This window comes from Taudactylus pleione, unplaced genomic scaffold (assembly GCF_031769625.1).
Source record: "Taudactylus pleione unplaced genomic scaffold, aTauple2 ptg000384l, whole genome shotgun sequence".
Taxonomy (NCBI): Eukaryota; Metazoa; Chordata; class Amphibia; order Anura; family Myobatrachidae; genus Taudactylus; species Taudactylus pleione.
In genome coordinates this window covers 442,265-466,259 of record NW_028284785.1, presented here as the reverse complement: position 1 = coordinate 466,259, position 23,995 = coordinate 442,265, and the positions used below count along the sequence as shown (strand labels likewise).

The 23,995-nt window shown below is 47.8% G+C and overlaps 1 protein-coding gene across 1 annotated transcript in view; it reads right to left on the bottom strand.

Moving 5' to 3' along the window:
• Positions 1 to 1,716: 1,716 nt before the first annotated feature.
• MEGF8 (multiple EGF like domains 8) overlaps positions 1,717 to 23,995 on the bottom strand; it is a 79,725-nt gene continuing 57,446 nt past the window's right edge. The window contains exons 26-43 of the mRNA XM_088445596.1: positions 23,336 to 23,550; positions 22,332 to 22,442; positions 22,138 to 22,256; positions 21,828 to 22,032; positions 21,429 to 21,600; positions 20,212 to 20,375; positions 19,945 to 20,089; positions 18,469 to 18,700; positions 12,369 to 12,498; positions 12,051 to 12,261; positions 11,662 to 11,876; positions 11,239 to 11,446; positions 9,991 to 10,156; positions 9,683 to 9,875; positions 9,256 to 9,426; positions 8,512 to 8,642; positions 6,515 to 6,647; positions 1,717 to 4,019 (exon numbers count right to left, since the gene is read on the bottom strand). Of these exons, the coding sequence (XP_088301722.1) occupies positions 2,778 to 4,019; positions 6,515 to 6,647; positions 8,512 to 8,642; positions 9,256 to 9,426; positions 9,683 to 9,875; positions 9,991 to 10,156; positions 11,239 to 11,446; positions 11,662 to 11,876; positions 12,051 to 12,261; positions 12,369 to 12,498; positions 18,469 to 18,700; positions 19,945 to 20,089; positions 20,212 to 20,375; positions 21,429 to 21,600; positions 21,828 to 22,032; positions 22,138 to 22,256; positions 22,332 to 22,442; positions 23,336 to 23,550 (4,163 nt within the window). The 3' untranslated portion in view covers positions 1,717 to 2,777. The remainder of the gene's footprint in view (positions 4,020 to 6,514; positions 6,648 to 8,511; positions 8,643 to 9,255; positions 9,427 to 9,682; positions 9,876 to 9,990; positions 10,157 to 11,238; positions 11,447 to 11,661; positions 11,877 to 12,050; positions 12,262 to 12,368; positions 12,499 to 18,468; positions 18,701 to 19,944; positions 20,090 to 20,211; positions 20,376 to 21,428; positions 21,601 to 21,827; positions 22,033 to 22,137; positions 22,257 to 22,331; positions 22,443 to 23,335; positions 23,551 to 23,995) is intronic.

Sequence of the window (23,995 nt, the reverse complement as noted above, 5' to 3'; positions counted from 1 at the left end):
TAACAATCCAGGTTTTAAGGATAGCCATACTTGAGCACAAGTGACTTCATTTGTACCTCAGTTATTTTGATTTAACCATCTGTGCACAATCATGGATATCACTAAAACCAGGACTGTTAGTGTGCCTTGAGGACCGAGGTTGGGAACCACTGCTCTAGACGATCTCTCATGGAGCAAATCGTCTAGTGTGTGCGCACCGACCAAAACTCTTCAGTGTCCTGGCAAGATATAACTGGAGGCCTAAAGCTGGCCATACACGCTACAATTATCGGGGCGATACGCCTGATATCCGTGGATCGCCCCGATAATTGTAGCATGTGGGGGTGGGGCGACCGAGGGTTAAATATTGCTCGGTCGGGCATGCCGGATTGTCCAGCATGCCCATCCGATGTGATATTTACCGGTAAACTGTTGGCCGCATCGAGCAGTGTATGCCCAGCCATGGCCGCCAGACAGACATTTCCTGTGTTCCTTTCCATGGAAGGAACAGGGAAATGTCTCCTCCCCCGGGGGCAGAGCGCAGATGTCGGCTAATACACAGAGAAATCTCACAGTGTATGCCGCGGACATCTGCGGCTGGCAGGCTGCCAGATAAAATGTCTGTCAGTCTGACAGACATTTATCTGGCCGTGTATGCCCAACTTTAATCTGAGAAAAGCCCCCTCCCGTCAGATAAAGAACCTCCTGAGACCTCTCGTGGTCACTTATATAAGACCGTTCTCTGCCCAAGTCAGTCATTTCCTTTTCATGATAATTTGTCCGAGGAGACTTATCTTTTCTTCTAAAGAAGAAAAGCTGAAGTTACCCATAGCAACTAATAAACTTCTAGCTATCATGTATCAAGTACATCGCCCCCGTGTGAGCAGTATCCAAGCGGTCAACTATTGACACCGATACATTTTTTGGACAATCTACTCTGTTTCATCAATGATCCTCCACCCGAATCAATAAGTGTTTTGATGGGAATTGCAACCCATAGGACTCTTGGGGAAGGGGGCCAGGGGCCCAAATTAAATTCTTTTATCAGACGCCTTAACGAATGGGTGCCTGACTGAGCAATTCAATTGTTGCTCTGTTTGCGTGGCTGCACCTGGTGCTGACGGTGCCCAAAGTGGCTAAACCGGTCTGAAGTACTGCTTTGGGGTGCCCAAACTCCTGCTCACCACCGCAGAAGGCTGCAAGGAGAAATGTGTCTACCCACAGGTATGCACGCCCGTACGGAGCAACAATTTAATTGCTCCGTCAGGGGGGGCCTTTATTTAAGGTGCCCGATAAAAAGAATTGAATCACCACCCTTGCAGTCAATTGATCCCAGCCTCCGATTACAAATGAAGCTGACCACTGCTATCTTTATGGGAATGTGCAATAGTCCAGTTTCATGAAAATAATGTGGCTACTGATGGGATTGGTCGTAGCTCCTGTCCAATCCAGTACATCACGCATTACACACCTACAGGCTGATCGGCCTGGATGACTTACCCAGTCTTGGACATTACAATCAACACCCTTGTCTGCCCCTTCTCCTGGTATCTGAAGCTCTGAACCGTTTAATAATTAGGTAACAGTTTTTTTTTGCCACTGAAATTAATAGTTTCATAGAAGCATTATTAATGTAAGCATCAGAATTAAATAAAAACTTTTTTTTTTTTTTTTGCTTCAGGACTTGAATCAGATGTCCCCATTATTACTATAAAATGTAGATTTGTCATAAGAACCAAAAGGAATTTATTGGTTTTAAATTTTTTTTATATAAAAATGAAAGCAGTTTCACATTCAACTCCAATGCAGAGGCCGTGGACATATTTATTATCCATGGCACTGTAACAGTCACTTCTCACTGATATTATACTCTCCCATGCACATCCGCGTACGTACAAGACATTCGTGCTCTTGCAAAACAAAAATGGGCTGCTAACGTAGGCAAGGTCTTGTACACAGGTAGGCAACCTTTGGCTGACTAGCTAATGTTAAACCAGGGCTGGACAAAACCCAGGGACCAGTCAGCTAATGGGTATAAAATCTTACATCTGGTGCATGGGCGTCAGAACGGACGGTAAGGGGCTGTGCTTAATAGTAATAGGCGGCCCAGCCCCTGCACCGCATGGAGGAGGAGGTGGAATGTGTGGTCTTTAAGTTAAAACACTGGACATTACACTTCCTCCTCCGTGTGGTGCAGAGGCTGCGCAGTCTATTGTTATAAAGCAAAGCCCCTGACCGTCTGCGCCCGCTGCTACAGTTCTGGCCTGCGCCCCCAGGTAAGAGAGAGGGAGGGGAACGGTGGGAGAGGCCAGGGAGATGCCCCCTCAACATAACATCATCCTGACGCCCCGATCTGGTGCCTATGCTTGTGGGCACCATTACTAATGCGGTCGATTCACATCTTTCCCTTCTGGCCCGTAGACGTGACCGACTGGCAGATCCCAAACCATTGTGGTCACAGCTAAGCAACATCTAGGAAGCCATGGACCACAGACTGATGAAATAGTGTTTTGTTATGTCCCACCCAAAAAATTAAAAAAGTTTTCATTGCACTAAACCGTCAAACATAGTCCCACATACATTAAAAATAAAAAAAATATGTAAGTTTCCACCGCTAATCTTTGGGGGCTTTGTCCCCTAGTCAAGAAGTCAATGGGTTTCTTTTAAGTCCTTACGCTTACCGCACAGTGAGGTGAAAGATGCCCCCTACTGACCATTCAGAAAGGGGGATTTAAAATGTTAAAGTTAGTCTTTGACAGTTTCCAGTTAGACAGATTAGATAGCACCTTAGATAACAATCAGAGGGACATGCTCGTCAGGTTCTCATGGCTGAGAAGTCCTTTTCTTGAACTGCTGACAACATGGCTAGGGCCACAGTATTCTTGAAGGTTGTGGCGCAAAGTTACCAGTGCAGAACCCAAACATGCTCTGTTGGGTGCCTGGGAGCCTCCAGGTAGCTGCAAGAGCAGAGTGACTACACCAGCCATGCCATCGTCTGTGGGCTCCAACGTGATGGGACCCACCCGGAAGCTGGAATACGTGTACCCCAATAGCTGAGACAAGAAAGGGTCCGAGTGCCTTAACGTGGGAGGCTGCGGAGCCGATGGGTCGTAGGACTTGACCCTGGGTTTGGAGCAGTGATGGCGATGATGGTGGTGGTGGTGATGGTGATGCGGAAGTGGGGGTAAAACAGGCCCCCCAGGGAAACACCCCACCATCTCCACATCTGGGTGAAAGTAGACGGTCAATTTAGCAAAGGGCCGGCTAGCCATTTTACTCATCTCCTGCAGGTGGCGCCGCTGTTCCCTGCGCACGTCAAGCCATTGTTTCACTTTCCAGAGCAAGACGCAGGCGGACAGGAACAGAAAGAAGCAGCTGAAGAATACTGAAAAGAAGACAAAGAGATCTATGTGCGCTTGGTCTTGGCGGAAGAAAAGCAGGCCTTGGGACTCCCCGGAGCCTCTGTCCGAGTTGCCCAATAGCAACAGGTAAAAGCGACTGTTTTTCAGCGTATGTAGCTCATGTGGGTATGTAATGACCACACGGTCTCTGACACCACGAACAATCAGCACAGTCTGTTGATTGCGAACTGTAATGTAGGTAATTAACCCCCTAGGATGCTCCTCGCGAAGCCAAGAGGATTTACTGAAGGTATTCCACAAGCTGTTATTGAGCAATGCAGCAGTGAGCGGTTCGGGACCCCCATGCCCTTCCAGTTCTGCCAGTCTGTAAACTCCGACAGAGTGAACACCCGTTAGCGGGTCAACATCGACGGCAAAGCTCTCTGGGGAGGTGGAGACAAACACATCCACACAACCGAACGTCACATCGACAGTGACCCGGATGTCCACGTTGGTGAACTTCGGCTGGACACCAAAGAAGACACTGCGGCCGAATGGCAGGTTCTGAATGTTGGGCTCGTGAAAGCAGTTGCTCTGCGACGTGGGGTCGAAGCAGTACTCTTGCTCCACGGTCATCAGTCGATAACACTGCCGACCGTTCACCGGATTACCGTGGAAGGAATCTTTGCATTTTGCGCACTGTGGGACACACAGACAATAAAAAAGAGCTTAGTTAGACAGTGACAAATAAAAGTATAATAGATATTAAACAAGGTACAAATAACAACTGCATTCATTCACTTTAATAACCACTGATCCTCTACGGGAAACCTCATACTACATTCCCGACTCTCAGCAGCGTAAAAGTGACAAATATTTAAGCCTAATAAACAATGCACCCTCTATATCGTCTAATATAGGATTACAGATGTAATGTAATATTATATTCTCTAGGTTGCCAGTCCAGGGGCCACGCCATAAGCACGTGACAACAGCGCCATCTGGCCAGGCAGAAAACGACTCCTATATTACCTATAGTGATGTAAGGCCCCTTCCCTCTGTGAGCCACAGGCGGCTGCTGTTGGAAATATTGTGGACTAGAAGTTTTTGCTGGCTGAGAGTTGAAACAATAGAATTGCTCTTAACATGTCCCAATCTCTGAGTAACATTGACATTGGTCATGCATCACTACTATCTGCTGTTTAATGTCTTCATGAATATCTGTATATTCTCCTGTCATGTGAACTCCTCGTACTAAAACTGTATACACATCAGGCTCAGACAACTTATGGCGCTTCAGCGGTTATAAAGCTACGAGTCCCAGCATGACTTCCCAGGCCCAGTAGCTGGTAAAGTGGTTTGTAAAGCAGTTCGCCTGAGTACAATGTTCCACTGCAATGCAAGCTGTGCGTTAGCTCTCTCTCTAAGGCACAGGTTCTCAAACTCGGTCCTCAGGACCCCAAACAGTGCATGTTTTGCAGGTCTCCTCAGAGAATCGCAAGTGAAATAATTAGCTCCACCTGTGGAGCTTTTAAAATGTGTTGCTGAGTAATGACTACACCTGTGCACCTGCTGGGTAATCTGGAAAACGTGAACTGTGTGGGGGGTCCTGAGGACCGAGTTTGAGAACCTCTGCTCTAAGGGGTCTATTTAATCAGCTCCCAACTGTAATCTCACAGGCTGTGTTTGAAAAATGACAGTTGGGAGCTGATTGGATGGCACCTTATCACTTTCTTATCACTTTTCACTCTGTCTCCTAACACTGCTTAGTAAATAGACCCCCAAGGCTTGATACAACTCCCCCTGGAGCCGATGTACTAGGTCTTGAAGAGTGATAAAGTGGAGAGAGATAAAGCACCAACCAATCAGCTACCAACTGTCATTTCTCAAACACAGCCTGTAACATGGCAGTCAGGAGCTAATTGGCTGGTACTTTATCCCTCTCCAAGGCTTAATACATCCCCCACCCCCCCGCCCCCTCTCCTATGCCTTCGGCTTCCTGGTACTTAATGTGACTGGAGACCTCTGCTGGAAAGATAAGTGAACTGCAGGATGACAGGATAAACGCACATACCAAGGACAGAGCCAACTCCTGATTATATAAATGGTGATTCAATCTTGACCTAACTGGTATCTCTACCCATCCTCCATCCCATCCATAATGTCAGCTTTACATAAGCTGAGCTGTCCAGCAGAGATCCTCACTCATAATAAGAACTGGGCTCTTGATGCGATGATCAAACAGCAGAAGGACTGCCGCCAATGTACTAGGTGGCTTGTGCACCTCCCCAAAAAGGTGTCTTGAATGGTGATGCCCAAATAACTGCATGGGCTATATGGAAGTACCTAGCTACAACCTGGGTCCAAATCCTAGTGCTATTTATATCTGATTGGAGAAATAGTTACTAGGAAGATAGCGTTCTCACATCCTCCGTCTACTGTACAATAGATGCTCTGCTACAAATAAAATACTCCCACAACCTTATAGACGCACTACCTACGTGGTTTCTACAGAACATCCTACTTTATATAACACTTTAACCACTTTTTTTTTGGAGAATTTTTGATTGTTTTTTTTTTCCTAAATTTGACAAAGATCAGATCATCTTAATGTGTTCAACCTTCAGTTTCTATTTGGCAATTATATACCCAGCTTATTATAGTTAGGTCACCACAATAATCACAGCAGCAGGAGATAAGTGAGCTGATCTTGTGGGAGGCTGTGACCTGTCCACATGCGTGATTGTGTTAGTGGGGACCGGGCTGCATTTAACGGGGCAGTGACATGATGTAAGGGGGGGGAATGGAGGCAGCAGGAAGCCATAGACTAACAGTTATGTAGTGGAAGGAGCAGGGTTCCCAGCAGCACAGAGTATATCAGGAGATGAGTGATGTGTTAGTGAGGATAGGACTGTATGTGACAGGGGCAGTGATATGATGAGAGGAGGGGAATGGAGGCAGCAGGAAACTACAGACTGGGAGTTATATACTGGAAGGAGCAGGGTGCCCAGCAGCACAGAGTATATCAGGAGATGAGTGATGTGTTAGTGAGGACAGGACTGTATGTGACAGGAGAACATGATGTGAGGAGGAGGATGGAGCTAAGTGTTTAATAGGAAAATACAAAAGAAAATATGTGATAGCTCTCTGGCGAGTTTGTCCTGGGAGCAGTCATTACATAGATGAGACTGTACCTGGTATCTATAACACTCCTTCTTGTCAGACTGGGGACTGTTTTGACAATTTTGGGTCTCTGTGTTATTGCCACAAGGGCAATTTGTCCCATCGAGCTCATTGCACGTATCTGCATGTCCGTTACATTGACATCTGTGAAAAACACAGGAGACCGTCACACAAACAGCCACAATATGAGAAAACGGAGTCACACAGCAAAGCATTAACAAATTACAGGAACAGAAATGTGCATTTACACATGGAATCTATAATGACAGAGATTAAATGTAACAGAATATGCAAACGTCTTGCTAAAGGCCAACACGTGTCATTCAGTCATTCGGGATTCCAAAGACTGATATACCCATAAGCACCAGGCAATGAGAAAGCAAGGCTTGAACATTGGCAGGGTATTCGCCAGCTTGTCAAATACCCCACACCAAAATCTAACTGATTGGCGCAAGAGCAGCACCAGCTAAGTCCATTCCATACTCTAATACTACTGTATGAACACTGCACAAATCCTCAACGTATTTGTATTCCCCTCTTTCCTCCTTGACACCCATAACATATCTCCCAGTAGTCCTGGATTTGGTGGGAGTGTCCTGGTTTTCATACATGTGTGTGCCTTTGAGATTGTTGACATGATTGTGTGGATCAGATAAAGAACTTTGGGTCTTATTCAGACCCGCTCGCGAGCGCTGGACGCTCGCAAGTGGGTCGATGGTACCCGAATGTGCATGACGGAGGCTGCTCCGTCGTGCGCATGCGCGAGACCCAGCGAGCGACGGGGAAGCCGTCACTCGGGGTCTCGCACCAAAGGGGGCGTGCTGTCGATGGTGAGTGACAGCACGCCCCCTTTGGTGGGCGTGCCGGGGCGTGGCTGCCCAGACGGAGGCGTTCCCATGGGAACGCCTACCGTCTGGGTCCGGCCCCACTGACATCACTAGTGATGTCAGTGGGAGTGATTTTGGCTCTGATAGAGCCAAAATCTCTCCAGGGCTTGTGGCAACGAGACCCTACCGCAGGGTCTCGTCGCAAGCCTGATGGTCTTGACCATCGCGACCATCATCATGGACGCTCGCATAAGCTGTGGGTGGTAACCCACAGCTATGCGAGCGTCCAAGAGGCCGCTCCAAGTTTAGGTAGGAGGGCCCTGATTCAGAGCGAGCGCTCTGGTCAGAGCGTCCGGCTCTGAATCAGGCCCTTTGTCCCGTAGTAGAGTCTGTTGGGAGGTATGCATTAACCTTCAGGATCCTAGAGACCAGTGACGTGCGCTGAGGTCAATGGCTGGGGAGGCACATGTATAAAACACAGTCTTTATATCAAAACTCTGGAGCATGACGGGGAGTATGATAGGGGAGGGAGTATGACATTGGAGGCTCTGCCTTCCCTGACCACACGTCCCTGCTAGAGTCCCTAAGCGCTTTTTCTCTACTCCCCTCCTCGCAGACACAAGATGCTGGGGGCAACTCTCTCGTCCTGGCTCCAATTACACCCACATGTCTCAGCTAATAAGCCCCCATTTAACCTTATTACAATGACATGACTTCCAGCTGAACACGATACCTTAAAGCTCACATTTCCTCTCTCCATTACCCGTTAAAGCGACATAACCCTTTATATACCCGCAGCTACATGTGGTTGAGGTGGTCCGTTAGGCATATGTAAGTGTTACCGTCAATGGTCCTGTAAACCATAAATGCACCTTGATGTGCGGATAGGTGAACGCATCTATTGGAGGTGTACTGTAATCATCACAGCCTCCTATCCCTTCTAGCACCATCCTTTTCAGTTAAATAAGGTCTCTCCCCCCTAAATTACTGCTCAGTTTCAACTTATTTGTGAATCCAATGAATAATGAGCGTGAGAGGACACTGGTAATGTCTGTGTCCCTTTTGCACGTGTTGCTTTTTATTACAACACTGGTAGTGCACCTAGAGACGCACCCCCTTCTGACGACCAGTAATCATAATAGGACCCATTCTGCGGAGAAGACTACACCCAAAACACTCACTTGGTGCAGCGTCTGTCTAGCAGAAAGTATCCGGGTAGGCAGCCCTCACACTTGTCCCCCAGGCTGTTATTCTGACAATGGACACATAGGGCTGTATCCTCGGAGGGACCCTGGGTCACCCAGGTTGGGATCTGCAGCCACAAAAACATGTTAAGTTTAATAAACAGAAAATGCAGAAAAAAACACTCTAAGATAAAAGAGCCGTCTTATTGGTTTAAGAGATGGAAGTTGAAGCTTTCGCTCATTAGCTGTTACTCTATTATTTGTACCATGAAGGTCAGACATGCAGGATGTGAATGGCAGAGAAATCGCTGGGCAAACGTTCCAAAAACTTAAGGCGCATACACACGAGACGATATCTTTGAATAATATGAATAACGATATCATTCAACGATATATCGACCAATGATGCGCGATTCCCGCTGGACGATAACGTCCACGCATGCAGGCCAACCTGGAAGATATAGTTAATTTTCCATATGGGAGAATGATCGTTGATATCTTTGGTGTGTGGATGAGCAATGTCGTTTATCCAGCACACCGGGAAGTTTAAAAGGAGAGTGTTCAGCGATATAATTCGCTGAACAGATCGTCCCGTGTGTACCCAGTATTAGGGGGGATACGAGGGGGAGGGGGTCAATGCCACCACCTTCAGATAGGGTGCTTTGTCCTCATATTAGATAGATATGGGATAGATGATAGATAGATAACTGAAGGTCTCCTTGGGCTGCATTGTGTACGTACCTTATCAGGGTCTAGAGAATACTTCTCAGGCTCCCTTAGGGCCTTCTCATGTTCCTCCATTGTCATACACGCTTCACTGTTTCCACGGCAGAAGTCTAGACAGGGCCGGCAGGTGCCACCATTCACAGCAGATCCCACAAACAGGGGCTTACACTTCTCACAGTGCTCTCCCTGGCAAGAAGAAAGGAGGGTGGAAAGATAGGCTGAGCAACCTGCTTTTATGGAACTACAAATCCCAGCATGTCCTACTAGACTGCAATTCGTCAAACATGGGCCTATTTTTCCTTTCCTTTCTGGTTTTGCTGGAATTTGTAGGTTCAGCTGGAGAGCACAGGTTGCCCTAGCTTGCAGCAGGGTCTATATGTATATAACCCGTACCCAGGATATATTCCTTACAAGAACTGGTAGCCACATGGAGCTCACTAACCATAGTATTGTTATGGCACTGGAGACACACATCTTCTGCTCCAAGCCCTGCACAGTTGCTGTGCTTATTACAACGACAGGCCACCGAGCAGTTCTCCCCCACGTAGCCAAAGTCGCAACGGCACCGGTTAGGCTCCACACAGGTTCCGTTCACACAGCCGTGTTCACACACAGGATGACACAGGCCTGTTACACTGGATGGGAAAGAGGACAGGAGGGATGGACAGAGTCACAGCGTGCGGATACAAAGTATGGAGCAGGCACATCTTTCACCGACATTATATTGTGCGCAGTATCTGTCACACTTACTTGTGCAGAGTGTACCCTTTCTTGCACGTGCACTTGAATCCATGGGGCAGATCGCTGCAGTTCTGCGTCTCGTTGCAGTCGTGATGCTGATTCAGACATTCATTCTCCGGCGGGCAGGACATGAAGGCCCAGCGAGAGTCCATGAAGCTGCACTGATCTCCCAGCTCTGTGACCGGCAAGCACATTAACAATTAGCCGTCATGCGCCGACACGTAATTTCTTAAACGATTAGTCATATTATCAAATCAAGCGAAGAACTTTCCGACCTCTCTATACGGCACAGGGTGAGCGAGGGGACCAGGCTGTGCGACCATTACACAAACTGCTTACAGTACACTGGACATCAGTCTTCTCTTACCTTACATACTAATTACAGAAGTAAAAAATACTTACCTTGGGTCCAGTATTCAAACTTACCCGGCAGGTCCCCCAATATCATCCACATTTTGGCCTGAGAAGATTTTTTTTTTTAAATCTTTCGACAACATGGCGCCAGCAGGAGAGATAAACACATTTGTGGACACCGGGAGAAGCAGCCAGATTGGGAGGAACACTGGACATTAGGAAAGTGATAATGTATAACTTACACATCTCCATCTAATTAATACCCCTTTCACACTGCCAGCAATAACCTGGGTTATTGCATGTGAACGCGCAGCAACCCGGGATATTGCTCAGTGTGAAAGGGATAGGTTGAAATAACCCGAGTCGAGTGACCCGGCATTTCAACCCGGGTAACGAGCAGTGCTGAACATGTGTTCAACCCGGCTCACGGTGCAGGGTGAACGGGTAACCCAGGTGGATGCGCATCAGGGACCTGTTCTCAGCATAGGAAGAGACGGCACCATCTCCAAGCGCCGGCTTGGCACGTGATGGCAGTGACGTCATTGACTTGGCAATAAGCTGGGTCGGGCAGCCAGTCTGAAAGAGGTCTCACCCGGGATGGACCAGTGTACAAAATCCCGGATGCAACCCGGGATAGCAGTGTAAAAGGGATATGAATTTCCCGTGACAGGTTGACTAATCCCATGAAGCCAGTGAATACGTCATATCATACAAATTTTTTCTTCTTATGTTTAACAGACAACAGCTGTAAATACTTCATAATTTGAGTGTTTTTTTCCCACTTTGGTTTAGCATTAGAAGCGATTTTATATAGTACTACTTTCCCCCCCGAGTCACAGAACACTATGTATTCTCACCAGTCATAGTTTATGCACTGCCTTTAACCCTGGCATTTTGTCTGACCTTGAGTGGGTCCACTGATTCCTCCTTCCAGGCACCGCCCTTCCCCGTTGCCTCCTCTGCGGGCACACCAGCCACAGCGGGGGTGCTGGATGCAGGCAGCGCAATGGTTATGGTGGGAGCAAGATGGCGAGCAGCTCTCCGCTCCGCTTAGAACTCTGCCGCAGGCGCCAGCAGCACATTGCATTGCCAGGAAGGTGGGGCTCATGCACTGTAAGAAGAGAAGAAGGAAGGAAAGTCCTAAAGTAACTCAATAAAAGCGAAAGAGACCACATAACACAGGACTTATGCATGGTCATCCTCTTATCTAGGTGTGATATACCTTGGGTCTTCTGCACTGTGCTGCATGCATTTAATAATGACTTGTCATATAAGTGCTGGGCTTGATTAAGGCCAGAAAGACACCTGAGTTAGGTGCATGATTACCTGCTTCAGCGCTACACTCCATACACACTGCTGCCAGCCGCCGTCAGCTCCCTTGGAGCTAAGGCACTCATGGCACGTGCTGTGGTTATAACAAGGGGTGGGACATGGAAGAGGTGGTGATGACTCCACTGGCATTGGTGAGACATTGAGTAACGAGTGGCTGAAACAGGTCCAGTCATAGGTGGGCTGCACACTAAGGATCCGACGGGTCTCTCCTAGGAGTGTGAGAGAGAGAGAGAGAGAGAGAGAGAGAGAGAGAGAGAGAGAGAGAGAGAGAGAGGTTATCTGAAGAGTGAAGACCAGGCTCAGCTTCTGGACAGACTGGAAGACATAAGATGGGTAAAGGAAGCTGGGACTATTGCGGATGTGTTGCTTCAGGAATCTGTTACCTGTGCGTTTAAACTGACGGGTCCACATGCACTTCCCTGACGCAATGCACTTGTGGCAATCCGAGGCTTCGCACGAGATCTCAGAGCAGTTGCTGGCTAGGAAGATCTCCCGCTGGTTAATACGACAGTCGTTTTCAGAAGTGCAGCTCCCATTACTCCCAATGCAGGCGCCTTCTGGGCAGTTTGTACACCACTTGCAGCGGGGAGAAACCTGTAACGAAGATTGAAGATGCAGCAACTTCCTTTTCTTTATCCCATACATTTGGCAGACACAGGACACTTGGGAGAACAACATGATATAAGGCACAGTGCCCTTACAGTGGTGAGCTGGGCACTCATTGAGCGGGGGTGCTGCGCCAGGCACTCACTGCAGGTCTTCAGTCTCCGGCACTCATCTGCGGATCTTGGCAACGGGAAACATGACGAAAAAGCTTGGGGGCAACTGCGCCTTCAAGACAAGAAAATGGCCGCTATGTGATTATCACCAAGGAAGAACAAGGACAGGTATAATGGTATATAGACAGGTTTATTTGTGTATTTACCATTAAAGCCCTTTCTCCAAGACTGCAGGGGGGGCACAGACAGTGGGTTACGTTTAACCAAAAGAGGGATGAGCAACAGACTCAAATCCTCCCATTTGCTAGCCCAGCAAGTGAAAGGAGAAAAGTAGAACAGACACTATAAAATTGCTGGGCGGGTTAGTTGGAGGAATTAATTTTCTCACTCCCCATCTCCTATGTGCCAATAACAACCCACCATCTCTGTCACCCTACTCCCGAATAATACTCATTATAGAAAAAATGAGACATGGACAAACAAACACTAGGCATTATATGTACTGTACCCACATACATGGCGCTACATGGATGTTGCATGTAGAAACTGCACAGCGTTCACAGCGCACATATGCTTACTCCTCCAACCACCAGTATGGTAGACTTACCTTTGTTAACTCTTTTTCTTTAAGGTCCATAGGATCCACAGGGATACCATGTTGCGGTGGGGGGGGGTATGTGCGTGTGTGTGTTTGGAGCGATCTGGGCACCCAACAGTCAAAGCTTTAGCTCCCAGGATGCACCAGGCCTCCTCTACATATACCCCGCCCCCAGTCAAAGGCAGACAGTTTTGTAAACAAGCCCAAGGCAGGAGCAGGAGAGAGAAGAAGAAAGAACAGTACACACAGGAAACACTCTCACAGAAGATGAGGGAATCAGTGACAGATAGGAAAATACCCAATGAAGCCAGGTGCGTCAGGGTGGGCGACCTATGGACCTCGAAAAAAGAGTTAGCAAAAGGCAAGTCTACCATAACTCTTATTTTCTTCTTCAGGGTCCATAGGGATACCATGGGGATGTCCTAAAGCAGTTTCCCCTAAGGGTGGGGACGCTCCTGAGCAGAATGGAGAATCCTGCATCTAAAGAAAGCATACTGAGAGGCAAAGGCGTCGAACCTGACAAAGGTGTGGACAGAAGACCACGTGGCCACCTTGCACAATTGTTCAGCAGAAGCACCACATCGAACTGCCCACGATGGTCCCACAGACCGAGTAGAATGTGCTGTAACCGTGTTTGGAACAGGGAGATCAGTTTGCATGTAAGCTTGAGAGATTGTCATGAGGAGCAAACGGGCCAGAGTCTGTTTGTTAGCTGGCCAGCCTCACTTGTGAAAGCCATACAACACAAAAGAGAATCTGATTTCCTAACGGAGTTGGTACGATCCACGTAGATCCGAAGAGCTCGAACCACATCCAGAGAGACTTCACCTGCAGAGAGGTCAGAGGACTGGAAGGTCATTCAAATGGAATCTGGATACCACTTTAGGAAGGTACCCTGCCAGAGTTCGGAGGACAGCTCTGTCTGGATGAAAAATCAAAAAGGGGGGAGCGACAGGAGAGCGCTGCCAAGTCAGATACCCTGCGAGCAGAGGAGATAGCGAGGAGAAAGAGCATCTTCGCAGTCAACCACTTGAGGTCTACTGAGTTCAGAGGTTTAAACGGAGAAGCATGTAGAGCCCGGAAAACCAAGGACAAATCCCACGGAGCCACCGGAGGGACAAAAGGTGGTTGAAGGTGGAGAATACCCTGAAGGAACGTTCTAACATCAGGCAGGGGAGCGATTCTTTGCTGAAATCAGATTGACAGAGCAGAAAACTGAACCCTAAGGGAGGCCAGGCGGAGGCCGAGGTCTAACCCAGCCTGAAGAAAGGCAAGCACCCGAGAAACCCTAAAAATCGTAGGGTCATAGTCTCTGGGGGAGCACCATTGAAAGTAAGAGAGTGCCAAACTCTGTACTAGATGCGGGCTGAGAAAGGCTTACACGCCCTGAGCATCGTCTGGACCACAGAGCGAGAGAAACCCTTGGCTTTTAAGAGGGATGACTCAAGAGCCATGCCGTCAAAGACAGAAAAGGTAGGTCTGGATGCAGGCAAGGGCCCTGCACTAGTAGATCCAGCCTTAGAGGAAGTGGAAAAGGAGTGTCTATGGAGAGACTCCGTAGGTCGGTGAACCAATGGGATATCAGAATCACCAATCTGCTATCAGTATCACCTTGCCGCCCCCTCGGGAGGAGGGAGATCAGAGGAAACAGGTATGCGAGATTGAAGACACACCTCACTGCCAGAGCGTCCACAAAGGCAGCTGAGAGGTCTCTGGTCCTGGACCCGTACCTGGGGACCCTGTGGTTATGACGTGAGGCCATGAGGTCCATGTCTGGTAGGCCCCATTTGTTCATCAGGAGTTGAAAGACATCTGGGTGTAGAGCCCATTCTCCAGCATGTACATCCTGATGGCTTAGGAAGTCTGCTTGCAAATTGAGGACTCTGGGAATGAACACTGCCGAGATTGCCAGGAGATGATGTTCGGCCCAGAACAGAATGTGTGCAACTTCCCGCATAGCTGCCCGACTTCGCGTGCCTCCCTGATGGTTGAGGTAGGCTACCGCAGTCACGTTGTCGGACTGGATTTGGATCGGCCTGTCCCGAAGGAGATCTCGCACCAGTGTGAGCGCTCTGTACACTGCTCAAAGCTCCAGAATGTTTATGGGCAGGCAACTTTCCTGGGTTGTCCACCGTCCCTGAAAGGTATGTTGACTGGTTACCATGCCCCATCCGCGAAGGCTGACAGCTGTAGTGGGAAGTTCCCAATTTAGAATCCAGAAGGGGCGACCCTTGTCCAGATGGGACGTCTGTAGCCACCATGAGGGGGAAAGCCGAACCTCCGGAGAGAGGAGGATCGTCTGGGACCGGATCAGATGATACTGCTCATTTCACCGGGACAGAATCAGTTGTTGAAGGGGCCTGGTGTGGAACTGGGCATATTCCACCATATCGAAGGTGGATACCATGGACCCCAGGACCTGCATCGCTGAGTGAATGGATACCCTTCGATTGTGAAGCCAGTTGCGCACACGCAAGTGCAGTGTCTAAAATTTTGTCCACTGGCAGAAAGATCCTTTGTATTCGAGAATCCAAAAGTGCCCCCAGATGTACCATCCGCTGTGTGTGAGGGAGGACTTTTTCCAATTGACAAGCCAGCCGTGTGTTTGTAGGCAGTCCACGGCCAGCAGGAGATGACGTTGTAACACAGCCGGTGAAGGTGCCAAGATTAAGAGGTTGTCTAGGTATGACAGGATCTGATTCTGGCCTGAGGTGGGCCACCATAACTGCCATTATTTTGGTAAAGACTGGAGGGGCTGTTGACAGATCAATGGGCCGCGCACTAAACTGGTAATGTTGCTGCAGGACAGCAAACCGTAGGAGCCGTTGGTGGGTTGGAGTAATAGGCACATGAAGGTATGCATCCTGAATGTCCAGAGAAACCATGAAATCCCCTGGGTCCAATGCCAGGACAATTGATTGTAAGTTTCCATGCGGAACTTGGGCACTCGGATAAAATTGTTGAGGGATTTGAGATTCAGATTAGGGAGATGATACTTGTTTGGTTTCTGAAAAAAGAAAAAAAAAAAAAAAAGAGAGGAATAAAAACCAGTTCCTTGCTGAGCCAAAGGAACCGGTATTATCACACCTGAATGTAGCAGGGAGTGAATGGCTTCCTGGAGGGCCAAGGCCTTGATGGGGTCTGATGGGAGACCTGTACAAATAAATTTCTGGGGAGGACGCCTCAGGAAGGTGGGGGCGTACCCCTGAGAGACCACTTCTCGGACCGAGGTGTCTGTTGTTTGACGTCAAGAGTCGGCAAATCGAAGAAGAAGTCGGCCTCCCAACCTGGGATCCCCCAGGAGGAGGCCCGTCCCATCAGGCGGAGGGTTTGTCATCAGACTTGGAAGCTGGAAGTCTGGCCAACCAAGACTGCTTGGATCGCGGCTTGGTGGTCAACTAGGCAGCCTGGGAAAGGACTGTCCTTTTGCCTTACCCTGGGGCCGAAAGAACCGAAAGGAGGACGGCCTAGGCTTAGAGGCAGCTGCTGATGGCAGAAAGGCAAATTTTGAGGCTGCCATTGTAGCCACGATTTTGTCCAACTCTGTGCCGAACAGCATGTCTCCAGAGAAGGGCAAGGATTCGAGGGCATTCTTGGATTCCGTGTCTGCTTTCCAGGACTGTAGCCAAAAGGAACCGGCGGGCGACTACCGAGGTCACAGATGCTTTAGACACGTATGCATCATCCGCCTCCTCAAATGATACGTCAGAATCCAAAAGCACAGTGGACTGAGAGGATGGTCTGTCCACCTGTAACAATTTCTGATCGGCGGCAGATGTTTGAGCCATATTCTGAACGGAGTGGGTAAAAAAATCCATCCAAAGAGGATGCATAGGGGGTACAGACATAGCAGGCTGTAATAGTTACCCCATGGTGGGAGGCAGCGTTAGGGCTGATAAAAGGTCCACTAGCTGAGTCATAACCTGGGATAAGGAGGAGACCCAAGGTGGCTCCTGGACAGGGGCTGGTACAGTGGGAAGGAGAGGTGTTACATAACAAATAGCACACAGATCATCCTGCACAGAATCCTGAGGGAACAAGACCGCTAAACAGGATTTGCTTGTAACCAGCACAGGGGCCGCAGCCTCCTGTTTACCTTTGCCTTTAGAATACATAGAGGGCGATTCAATTCAACGCGAATTGAATAGCGCCGGGAGCGAGCTCCCAGAGCTATTCAATTCAGTGCACTGTTTGGGCGGGCTAAGGATTTTTTCTCGCACCCCCCTGGGGTTGCGAGGAGAAATCCGACCAAAGTTCCGGGCGTGCAGCTGTTTTTCTGCTGAGCTCGCTCCCGGCGCTATTCAATTCGCGTTGAATTGAATCGCCCCCAAAGTAATAACCAGCCAGCAGCACACAATCAGTGAATGGCTAGTTATGCACTGTGACACCCTTCACACATACAGGTAAATGTGAAGTAATAATGAACCCCTAAACACTTGGTAGTTGAGGGTTAAGAAAGAGCAGCATGGATAGATATAAACTGACAGTCAGAAAGTTTAAGGCAGTATATCACAACAGCACAGCTAGCACAAGTCACATACAATGCTATATATATATATATATATATATTTGTAGGGCACTGAATCAACTACTCAAACCTTAATAGGCTGGATGGATTGAGCGCTGTATGACCTGGCTCCAGGGAAAGGCGTACAGGGAGACTGGACCCGAATCTCCCGAGATCTGTAGCTTCAGCAATGCCTCGAGCAATGGCTGCTGAGCATCTCTCATATAGGGAGGAGGCTGTGGAGGAGCAGCTCAGAGGCGGGAAACCTCTTGTGAAGAATCGCGCTCTGGGTTGGGGGAGGGGATGCCGGGGGAGAACTTACCTCCCCACTGCTGTATCAACCGCCGTGTGCCCTGGCCTGTTCAATGGCCCCCAACGCCAGACTGACCTGCCCTGGGGGTCTAGTGGGGGTGCGGACAAACCAGACGCCTCACTACAGCACCATCCGGCTGGTCTCCACAACTGGAAGGACTGCATAAACACGCAAGCGGGGAATCGCCTTACCGGTATTCCCCTTTCTCCGGCTGCAGCCCTGGGTTCCAGTGGAGTGGCTAGCTTAGCCCCACTGGCGCTCACCGTAATCACCGTACCGCTCACCAGTGTTGCAGCACTGGCGGGGAGTAGTTGGAGCTGCAGAGCAAGCGCCCATTAGGACGCCTCGCTGCTTGCTCTGATGAAAAAAAGAAATAAAAGAAATAATAAAAGTAAAGCTTGGAGCAGCTAACTGCAGTCCCCGCCTAAAAGGTGCGACCGGCCCTGCCGGCACCAAATGAAAAACTGTCTGCCTTTGGGGTATATGTGGAGGAGGACTGATGCATCCTGGGAGCTAAAGCTTTGACTGTTTGGCGCCCGGATCGCTCCAGCCACACACACCCCCATAACAGACATAATGGGCTGTAGCCGAGAGCGACCAGTCATCTATGGGACAATACGGAATGATACAAATACACCATGTGAAGTCTGCTCTGCTTTCTTACCTCTCAGCTATGTCTGCAGATATACAGCTGTCCTGGCACCAGACACAGCTGCCCGAGCTCTGATTGCAGGAAGTGGGGGTGCTGAACAGCATACAGGGGTCAGAGGGCACAGAGAGCGTCACCATGCGCCCCAAGGCTACACCATTAAACCCGCCAGAGATGTAGAGCCGGCCGCCCACCACAGCTACAGCGTGGCCTATTGATTGGTTCATTGGGACGCCCAGAACTGCATCTGGGGAGAATAAGATGTCAGCAATATAAGCACAGGTCAGCGTGTAATGCTGGTGTAACGTCATGCTGCTTACACGTCACACAGGGTTATTAAACACATCATTTTAAGAATTGGGGCACTTGGTAAAAATATAGACATTAAGTAGGAAATATGAATTCTATCTACTCTATAACAGTTTTACTGGGTGACTATAAACACAAACATTCCCTGGATGTATTAAACTGAATAGAGAATTGTACCGGAGCCCTATTAATCATAACTGAAATCCCTGTTTTTGGGTGTATATTGGAAAAGTGCCTTGCTGAATATCCTGCCCATGTGTAATGAAGAAGATCCCAGCCCACTTGTTGCACGGACTTGATAAAACATTCCCAGATAGGACCATCCCCTCATACAAGCAACTGGCTTTAAAGGAGACAATGTTACTGCATATATACTCGGCATGCAGTCAGCAGACCGTAAGCGAATATACCAATGATTATTTATTTATTGCACACGGCAAAGCACTGGGATGAAATTGTGGGATTTGCTGGCTACACCAGACCTTTCAAAATGAGAATGCGATTGACTTAAACTATAGTGTAAGCAAATTAAGTATACTGGATATATAAGCAACGTGTGTTTAAATGATGTTTATATGACTGACCCCTATAAGAGCAGAGGTGCTGCCTCCCATCTGCCATAGACCAAACAGTTTCTCTCACTGGAAATAAGAGTATTGGAAAGCCTACAATTACTGAGCACTTCACCAGGGGGTATATATTTACTAAAATGAGAGTTTCTAGAAGTGGAGATGTTGCCCATAGCAACCAATCAGATTCTACTTAACATTTAACTAGCACCTTCTGGAAGATAATAACTAGAATCTGATTGGTTGCTATGGGCAACATCTCCACTTCTAAAAACTCAACATTCTCGATAGGGTTAGAGGGATGTGTACGTTTCTAGAAAGGAGTTAAACCAATAAACCTGATGTAAGTAGGGTGGGTTTTTTACACATTTTATTTGGTATGGATCAGCGTCCAACGTGTTTAAATCATGAAATAAGTGGTGGAAATCTGTACTGTTCAAATAAATGTTGACACAAATATCTCCTTCATAAAAGACAGGGTGGAAAAGTTACACGGAGCATAACCAGTGCCCTTCCTACATAATGTTCCCTTAGGGTTTAATGACAATGGGCTGATTCAGCGACCTGCAGGCTCACTTAAGAGTCTACTACACTTTGGCCTCAGTCTCCTCACCAGTCCTGTTAGGCCTAATCCAGGCGTTGCAGTGAATCTGGTAGAAGAGAACCTCATTACTGTACTCCTGTTGCTCTGTGCGACCACCAACAACGATCATGATGTCTTTTAGCACCGCAGTGACGTGGAAGAAGTGAGACAGAGGCTGAAAGCAGAGAACGTTGTGACGACAGGGTATAAGTGGCGTTCTGGGACAGAGTAGGTTAGGCTGTGAAAAAGGAAAATTAAAAGGTTAAAAGCAAGTAGGTTTAGGAGAAGTTGCAATACCTTTCTTCCCTGGGAGGGGGCGAGCAAGCTCCAAGTCAGATTAGGATAGTACAAGCTGTACAGCTCAGGAGATGGCGTCACAGACTCCACGTGGAACCGGTGTCCACCAAACACATAGAACGCATCGGTGGCCTCATGGTACACCGTAGAATGGCCATACAGACCTAGGACAGACAGATGGATTACAGTACGTCAGGGAGGATTTGAGGTAGACGTAAAGGGCAAGGAGCGATCAACTAAAAGATCCTAAAGGTCAGGACAAATGGACATCACTAATGGGGAGATGTATCCAAACTTAGTGGCAAAGTGTTGAGTTTCTTTTTTTTCTGTGTATTTCCATAAAATTTGCAAATCTGAGATTTACTAAACACAAAATCGATGGAAATTTCTTGTGAAAAAAAACATGACTTTAGACGGCAATAGAACATTGGACCAACCATCAATGTTTTGTATGTAGCCCACAAATGCTGGGCGGCTTTATTTTTAGACTGCAATTCAGATAGGCGTTAGGACACGTCCCTCCCACATCTGACACACTGCACACGTTACATCTGCCCCACCTGTATGGTTTTGCCCAGGTGGAAGGTTACTTGCTCTTTTTGCTTTGCTACCAACTGAGAATCTGCTCCTTTGTGGTCAGCTGATGAGGGGGGAGTAATCCGTCTGCACACATAACTAAGTTTGGATACATTTCCCTCCAGGTCATTCTGTGTAATGTGGGCTAAGTAAAGCTCATATGACCTACGAGAGCCAATCACAAGCATGCACTGTCATATATTAGCTCTCTCCATTTCATTATTTTTGCTCTATAATGAGAACAATCATGTTATAAGAAAAGACATTGTATTAAGTGGCCTCGCTAGAAGGATGAAAACGGCAAGGGATCGTTTCCCTAGCTGCCATATGCAGAATAAGCCACTATTGTTCAGGAGAAGTCTCTTCTGACAAATACAATATAGACTGTGCTCCCTTAGTCTATGTTTACCCAGGGGGAATTCAAAGCATGTTAGGGCCATTGTAGATATAGTATCACCCACGGATTGTTTTACTCTTTGCAATATGTAAACGTCATTTTAGTGACTGCTGAGCGTGGCCAATGCAGGAAAGTCAACGGCCCCTTCTCTGAATTTCCTTTCTGTGATGGCAATGTGTGTGCATACACACAAATTATATATATATATTTATTAGTAACCACTGTATTAGGCCATAAGTCTCACCAGTAGGTGGCGTGCCTGTGTGCTGCCCCACTTTCCAGCTCTCTAACTCGATGTTGTATTCCAGCACACGGTTGTTGAACCCGTTCTCTGGGGAATATCCACCAATCAGAACTAGTGAGGATCCGCGGCGAGGAGTGAGTGTGTGACCGGCCACAGGGGGCAAAAGGAAATCCTGGGAAGACACGATGAGTTACAAGGACTTTAGACTTCACTGTATAATGAGATCAAGTCAAAAAGGAAATAAAACTTTTACATTTACGGGTAAAACTTTTTGACTGAATCTAATAAAATGATTCTAATTGCATCCTGCCATGCCTACAGAGCTCAAAATGTAGAACAAATGTAATAGTACAATTGCTATGTGATCATGAACAGGGAATAGCCCCCCCATGCGCTCACCGATTCACTTCTCCATTGCAGAGTAGTGAGGTTTAACACCCAAAAGTCATTGTAGGCCCCGTAACTTGTGAGACCACCCAGGATGTACATGGCATTCCGCATGGCATTGTAAGCAGCTGCATGGAAGTAACGCGGACTTGGGCCGGGACCGCCACCCTCGGTGCCAGCCAACATTTGTGTCCAGCGCCGCTCAGAGATGGAGTACCTATTATTGAGATGAAGGGTGGGATTGAGAATGTAAATATTGTCATAGGGCATCTGATGCTATGAGAGATTGGTGAAAAAATCAGGATTAAATCTTAAGGATTACCTATAAACGCTCCCAAGTACCCCATCTCTTAATGATAGCCCCCCAAACATCCACAGAGTGTTATCTGGACCTTCCACCATGGTGTGACCTAGTCGGTGCAGGAAGCGGCTGGCGGTGTCCTGGAGAGAGAAGAGATGATCAGTGATTGTGTAGACCTTCTGGCACTCGTTCTTCTAAGGCTCTTGATGACTTACTGCTGTGAGCTGAGGATCCATAAGACTTTCCCACACGATCTTCCCAGAGTCCAAATAAACTGAGCAGTCATCGCCGGCATAACCAGGAGAACAAAAGCACAAGCCAAGGGTCTACACAGATAGGGAATAGCCAACATTAATACAGTGTATACTATTATAGTTTGAGATCATTAAGGCATCCTCAATAGTAATCTCAGTAATGAATCTTTAGTGATCAGTTTGCTTTACCATACACACATGCTGGGAACTTGAATTCGACAAAAGCTGGAGAGCTAGGGACTCTGCCATGTATGTGAACACTGGTGACCTGCTCAAAGGGAATTAGCGAGGTTCCTCTCTTTACATCTTCCAGGCCACAGACTAGAGCTGGTGATAGGCTGTTAGGGGACAAGGGGTCCCCTAACCTTACACCAGTAGAACCACACACTAGATAAAGCTACTGACATAATTTAAGGGAACGGTTGGGTTCCTCACCTTACACCTGTCACACCACAGACTAGAGATGGTGACATGATGCAAGGGATTGATTGGGTTCCCTACGTTACATATGTCACACCACCGACTAGAGATGGGGGAGATGCTATAAGGGAATGGTCGGGTTACTCACGTTACATATGTCACATCACAGACTAGAGATGGGGGAGATGCTATAAGGGAATGGTCGGGTTACTCACTTTACATATGTCGCACCACAGACTAGAGATGGGGGAGATGCTATAAGGGAATGGTCGGGTTACTCACGTTACATATGTCACACCACAGACTAGAGATGGGGGAGATGTTATAAGCTTTGTAAGGCGCTGCGGAACATTTGTTGCACGATATAAATAAATGGTAATAATAATAATAAGGGAATGGTCGGGGTACTCACGTTACATATGTCACACCACAGAATAGAGATGGGGGAGATGCTATAAGGGAATGGTCGGGTTCCTCACGTTACATATGTCACACCACAGACTAGAGCTGGTGAGATGAAGTGAGAGAATGAGTGAGTTTCTCACCTGGTTGCAGACTCCTCTCCCATCGCCAGCAGAGCAGTTTCCAGGGCACACATTGCGCAGACAGTATGGACCAGTCAGGGGGCTCCTGCAGACACAGGTCTGTCCTCGGCACACCTTGTTGAGTCCACAGGGCGGATAACATTCATGCACAGTATATGTGGCATTAAAGCCCGACGGTTCAGTATTGTTCGCTTCATAATATACCACAAGGACACCTAGTAAAAATAGGTTTACAGACATAGAAGAGACTTAAATATTGATGATGAAGGCGATGCATGGATTTGCAGTCAGGTTATATAAGAATTAATTAAAACACAATTAACTAAAACTGCCCCAACAGCACAATGACACCCTCCCACCATTACAGAGAGAGAGCTCCATAACAATAGCTCCCATATTACAACTACAATATATTTCAGGAGAAAAATTACAGTCCGTAAGGAGAGAAGCAACAGTCCGTAAGGAGAGAAGCAACAGTCCGTAAAGAGAGAAGCAACAGTCCGTAAAGAGAGAAGCAACAGTCCGTAAAGAGAGAAGCAACAGTCCGTAAAGAGAGAAGCAACAGTCCGTAAAGAGAGAAGCAACAGTCCGTAAAGAGAGAAGCAACAGTCCATAAAGAGAGAAGCAACAGTCCGTAAAGAGAGAAGCAACAGTCCATAA